The sequence below is a fragment of the Galeopterus variegatus genome, unplaced genomic scaffold, assembly GCF_000696425.1.
Source record: "Galeopterus variegatus unplaced genomic scaffold, G_variegatus-3.0.2 Scaffold8646, whole genome shotgun sequence".
NCBI classification, from domain to species: Eukaryota; Metazoa; Chordata; class Mammalia; order Dermoptera; family Cynocephalidae; genus Galeopterus; species Galeopterus variegatus.
Genome location: NW_007734757.1, coordinates 118,250 through 124,568, shown reverse-complemented (window position 1 = coordinate 124,568; position 6,319 = coordinate 118,250). Strand labels below are relative to the sequence as shown.

At 38.1% G+C, this 6,319-nt stretch overlaps 1 protein-coding gene across 1 annotated transcript; it reads right to left on the bottom strand.

The window, feature by feature from the left end:
• Positions 1-4,559: 4,559 nt before the first annotated feature.
• Positions 4,560-5,498, bottom strand: LOC103608625 (olfactory receptor 4F6-like). Its single transcript, XM_008593035.1, has one exon. The coding sequence runs from the start codon at positions 5,496-5,498 to the stop codon at positions 4,560-4,562; it is 939 nt and encodes a 312-aa protein (XP_008591257.1).
• Positions 5,499-6,319: the final 821 nt, after the last annotated feature.

Sequence of the window (6,319 nt, the reverse complement as noted above, 5' to 3'; positions counted from 1 at the left end):
TGAGGGTTGCGATCCCATTGCGGTCCCCGGTACGAGTGCAACGCTGAGGGTTGCGATCCCGTTACCGGTCAGTAAAAAAGACAAAAAGGAAAAAAAAAAAAGAATTCAATTGTTGGAATAATTCCATTGTCCTTTACTGTGCCTGTCATTTGGAGGCAAGAATAATATTAATAAGGGCTGACTTCGAGATGTTAAGAGGAAGTAATGGGACTTGTTTCTATCCTTTCATCTCCAGAGGATTGAGGTAATCATATTTCTCCAACAATGGTACATTATGAGCATTGGTTTACAAAGGGAGCCTCTCCTGTTTTACTTATTTATTCCCTCCACCTTCACTCCCCATTCCCAATCCCTTTTCCTCACAGATGACCATTCTGCTGTTTTTAAAGTATGTCCTGTTATTGGGTGTGTTATTATGAACCATATATTGTTTCATATATATGTACATATAAAATAATGTTATACACCTTGTTCTCATTCTTTTTTTCCACTTAGCCCATGTTTCTATATGTACATCTAGTATACTACTTCTAAATACCACATAGTATTCCATGGTGGGTATGCACCACTTTCTGCCTATCTCATTACCCATATTACCTCTAAGTTTTTCAGGGCCACTACATATGATTATGCAAGTGTTGGATGATCTTGCCTCCAACTTCTCCAATTCTCATATCTCAATAATGTTTACAATCAATTGGAATACACCAGTGTAATAATACTGGTTGCTAAAATTCTAAAATAATCACACACTGGTTAGAATATAGCCACTGTCACAAGACCCTTGAGGTCCCACCTGCCCCCAGGTACTTTCCTCAGAACTCTTTATGAATCAGCTACTAAAAGTTAATGTCTGTAACAGCAGGGGTCTTCAGGACCCTGGACCAACTCTGCAGCCAGCATCTGTTCTGATAAGTCAAAGTGCCCATACTTACAGTAGGTTCATATTTTGAATATCACACCTGCTCTATACTAAAAGCAACACTGCAGTGAACACCCTCATACATGTCTCTCTGAAGATCTGCAATGACAATGATCACATCTTTCAAAGCAGTATGAGGCACTGACCCTTTGAATTAGTGATGATTATTTTATTAATCACTCTTTGATGGCATAGAAAAAAATAATAATAATAAAGCAAATGACTGATCTAAATCAGTGAGTAAATTCCAGCCCTAGAAATAAAAAGACAATTTTTCTCTCCACTGTCCTGAACCCCAGTCTGAGGGTACAAAGAGTAGTCATTAATTCATCATGTTGCTATGCTAACAGTTACATGTCAAAGATTCATGACAAAATACTCAAATGTCCACTCAAATAGAATTAGGCCAGAGAACTTGGGTGAAACATAAGGGCACCAGCCGTATAGTGTGATTACACTACCAAAAATTGTCCAGTGAGAACTGCTAGGGAAAAACTAAGAGTCAATAGACAGAGATTTGAAACACAAGCATCAATTGTAAAGGCATAAGACTAGGGAACTCAAAAAGATAGAGGCCAAGAGTTCCATCTGGATAAAAGCAAAAAGTAACTCAAACAAAGAAGAAACAAGAAAAAAGGACAAGGAGCAATCAAGTACACAGCTTGCCTTTACTGTCCAACCAAGGTGAGATAGAGTTGAAGAAAACCTTTGCTTGTACCCCAAGAATTCTCTAAGTTACTTATGCATAAATCATAACAAACTATCATCAGCTCCATAGATAACTTGAGAGAAAGGATTGACTACTTAAGTAGGAAGAATGCACATGCCATATGTAACATCGAAGAAGTCATTTCTCTTTTTAAGATGAGATAATAAACCAGTTGAGCAAGTTAAGCATCACTAGTGATGTCATGTGGATATTATGCACCCCCTGATATCAATGATAAGACCTCTACACCTCTTGGGGATTCTTTACAAAAGCCCAGAATCCAAGTCTAACTATAAGAGAAAACTTCAGACAAACTCAAATTGAAGAACATCCTACAAAATACCTGACCAATACTCCTCAAAACTGTCACAGTCATGAAAAACAAGGTAATCCTGAGAAACTGTCAGAAACCAGAAGAGACTAAGGAGACATAACAAAATGTGATGTAGATCCAGGGTTGAATTCTGGAATAGAAGAAGGGCACTAATGGAAAAACTGGTGAAATCTGAATAAAGTCTAGAGTTTAGTTAATAGCAATGTACCAGTGTTGATAGCTCAGTCTTGGAAAATGTACCATGGAAATGTAAAATTACATTAGGGGAACTGCAACTCAATGTGGGAACTCTCTGGACTCTCTGCAACTTTTCTGCAAAACTAAAACTATTCCAAAAGAAACTCTTTATTTGAAAAAAAGAAAATATAAGATCAGAAGAAGAAAGGTAAATAAGGCTGAATAGGGCCGGCCTGGTGGCGCACTGGAGAGTGTGCTGCTTGGGAGCACGGCAGCGCTCCCGCCGAGGATTCGGATCCCATGTGGAGACCGGTTCTTGCTCACTGGCTGAACGCAGTGCGGGAGCAACGCCGAGGGTTGCGATCCCGTTGCCGGTCAGTAAAAAAAGACAAAAAAGGAGAAAAAAAAAAAAAATAAGGCTGAATGGATTTTTCAGGTGAAAATCATGCTTGAATATTTGTTGAAACTTTGCTATTTGACAAAGACACTCAAGACACAAGGTGAATAATATATGTTGCATGTCAGTGAAAATTTGAGTCCAGAGGGGATATCAGACTTATCAACTGAGGAAACGTGATCTACAATGATAGAAGACTGCAAAGGACGAGGAGTCTGTCAACCTAGATTCTAGATCTGGGCCTTCCGTATATTACCTTTATGAGTGGGTCTGTTAATTTTCCAGTAGCTAACTTTCTAAAATGAGAAAACTCTTTGATAATTTACAATTTAATTTAAAATTCCAAAACTCTATGATCCTACTGGAAGTTTAATACTTTTCTAAGTAACTGCATGTGCTATATAAGATTTTTTTTTTTATCTCTAATGTACCTATCTACACTCTGTATGATGCAGGAGCTGGGGCTCTGCCCACTTTCTTTTTTGCCAGATCTTCCCTGTTTAGACTCTGCCACTGAGGGCACTAGAGGGAGATTGCACGGCTGGAGGTAGAAGAAGGGGCTTGGTCTTTCCTGTTTGCTTTCTGTGAGCTTTCTCTCTGCATGCTGTGCCTGTGAGCATCCCCGAGCCACACTCTTCACTTCAGGAGCCTTGGCACTCTTTCCAAAGCAGCAGCTGAATCCAGTTGCAGTTTTTCCAGTGCTAGAGGAAAAACTCCTCACACCCTCCTCCGGAAAACCTGCCCCAGCCAGTGGCACCTCTTCCCCAGAGGTGTGTCCCTACCCCATCTAAGATCAGAGACACCAGCCAGGCTGCATCCCTGCCTCAGATATTTGAGTTTCCCTTCACAGTTTCTTCCTTCAAGTATTTAATAGTTTGGGGGGTTGTTTTTTTGTTTTTTAAGTTTTAGCAATTCAAAATTCTTTCTTTTATTTCCCCATCCATAGGGGTGAAAGCCACTTTCTACAAATGCTATATTTATGATCTTATTCTTTTTCAAATAACTAGTTAACAACTGTCAAAAGACAAACTACAACAAATTTAGTTTCAAGATCTAATTGGCTTTTATTTGTGATTCTAGAATCAAGCAACACCTCATTCTGTATAGTAAAATTATTGTTCTGATGAGCAGAGCAGAGGAAGTTGGCTCTACAGGCAGAAAAGGGCTAGAAAAAAGCCAGAATTAGAGAACAAAAAAGCAGATTGATGTATCAAAGTTACTTCCCTTTAGGCTTAAAACAGAGGGGACTTCCTTATTGCACTGACTCTACTGCACTGACTGGAATCTACTATGCTTTGTTTTTTTGCTTTGTATTGTCTCGTTTTGCTTTGTTTGAAAACTTGCCCATTTCAAAGTCTAGTTTAATTATGGGCATTTAGGACAATTGGGTACATTCTGATTTGGTCTGGTCTGCTGAGGCCTAGTGCAAGAGGCTAGTCCAAAACTATGGCTTTCCATAAAATCTGTTTAACACAACTTTATTCTTAGTAAACAATTCCTGCAAATTTTCTCTTTTCAAAAAACTTGTGTGGTTTCTTTCTCCTTACTAGACTTTGAAACAGCCAGATTAGCAAATAATTAGTATATAATGAACTAAAAAGATAGTAGACAAATCAGCTGTATAGAAAGACAAATCAAGTGAAGTAAAAATTAATATTTATCTTTAAAGTAAGATAGTCCGTTCAAAATGGGAAAAATAAAAATGGACAGTAAGCCACATACTGACTTTTAGAATGGATTAACATTTATATTACAAAATAAATACAATTAATAAATTCTATTTGGCACTGTATAGAGGTAAGACAGGTGAGATAAAGTAGCTACAACCTTTAAGTCTTTAAGTCTTTTATATAAGCAGTCAAGAGATTGACATCACAACTCAATTTGGAGAGAAAAAAAAGACAGAGCATAATGCATATTAGCAGATAATGACATTCTGTTTCAATTTAACATAGCTTATTTAGCACATATCCATCTGACATTCTAGTATACTTTGCTTTTCTATATATCCTCAGTGTATTTAAGATATTTTACTATAATTCAAAAACTGAGTGCATAGTCTTCTCATTGCCGCCTTCATCTCTTTATTCCTGAAAGTGTAGATGGCCGGATTTAGAAAAGGAGTGATAACTGAATCAAAGATGGCAAGGAATTTATCCAGATGTGATGTAGGAAATGGCCACGTATAGAAAAAGATTAATGGACCAAAGAACAAAACCACCACAGTGACATGAGCTGACAGAGTGGAGAGGGCCTTGGATACACCACCCGAAGATTTTTTCTGAACAGTGAGCAAAATAAAGATGTAAGAGATGATCAGAATTAAAAAAGAAGCCACAGAAATAAACCCACTATTTGCAGTAACCATGAATCCCAGTGTGTAGGTCTCTGTACAAGCAAGTTTGATAAATCGAGGTAGATCACAGAAAAAACTGTCTAATTCATTAGGGCCACAGAAAGGCAAGTCTACAACAAAAGCCAACTGAATCACTGAATGAATAAGGCCAATAACCCAGGAAGCAACTAAAAACGAAATGCACCTCTGTGGGCTCATGATGGTCAGATAATGCAGAGGCTTACATATGGCCACGTATCGGTCAAAGGCCATGGCTATGAGCAGCACCACCTCAGTGCCCCCAACTGCATGGATAAAGAAGATCTGAACTACACAGCCCCCAAAAGAGATGGTTTTGTGCTTTCTGAAAAGGTCATAAATCATTTTGGGGGCTGTAGAGGAACAAAATATCAAGTCAATGATTGAAAGATTGGCCAGCAGGAAGTACATGGGGGACTGTAAACGAGGGTCAGAGGCCACAGTTAGCACAATGAGGAGGTTTCCCACCAGGCTTGCCACATAGAACACAGAGGAAAAGAGGCAGAGGAGGAGCTGGATTTCCCACGAATTGGAAAGTCCCCGGAACACAAACTCAGACACCCCAGATTGATTGGCTCCATCCATCACCTCTGTCAGCACTGACAACGCTCATGCTACCTGAAAGAGGAGAGAAAGGAAAAACTCCAGTTTAGGATAAATAGCACTGATCTTGGCAAAATCGCGGGTGATTCAAAAAATGGCTGAAAAGTAGATAGAGGCTAATTTATGCCCTTGGAGACAATTTCAATCACAAAGCAAGTCATAACCCTTTATTGTTTATTTTATTGCCAAAAATATACGTTGCACAGAATAAGAACTCTTTAGAAATGGCTCTGTCTAATTGTATGCAAAGATATTTAACCTCATTTATAATTAAATAAGAACATACTAAAATAGGAAGATACCAGTTTTTTCTTATCGGTTTGGTAACTATTTAAACATTTGACAGAATTCAGGATTTGGGGGGGAAATGGGGAAACAGGCAGTCTCGTAACTGGTTGTGGGAAAGCAAACTGATAAAATATTTGCCAGTTTGGAAATATCTTCTGAATTTTTTCACAGTCATATATTTTGTCTCAGCTCTTCTGTTTATAGGAGGGGAAAACATCCCTGAATATGAGCAAAGAAATAGTATTTCTTCGGTTTTTTGCTAAAGCATTGTTTTTAAAAGCAAAAGCCTGACAGTAACTTCAATGTATAGACTAGCAGAATAGTTAAATAACATACTAAATTCCTACTGTGGAATACAATGCAGCCGTTTATAATACTGAGATAGACCTAGCTACTTAGACAAGACCAATAGGGAAGAAGTTGGAAGTTTCCTGCACTACCTTATCCCATCTGGATTTAAAAGTAAAATTGATAAATAAAGCAAGATAATAAATTGGTAGAAAATATCTAGGCTG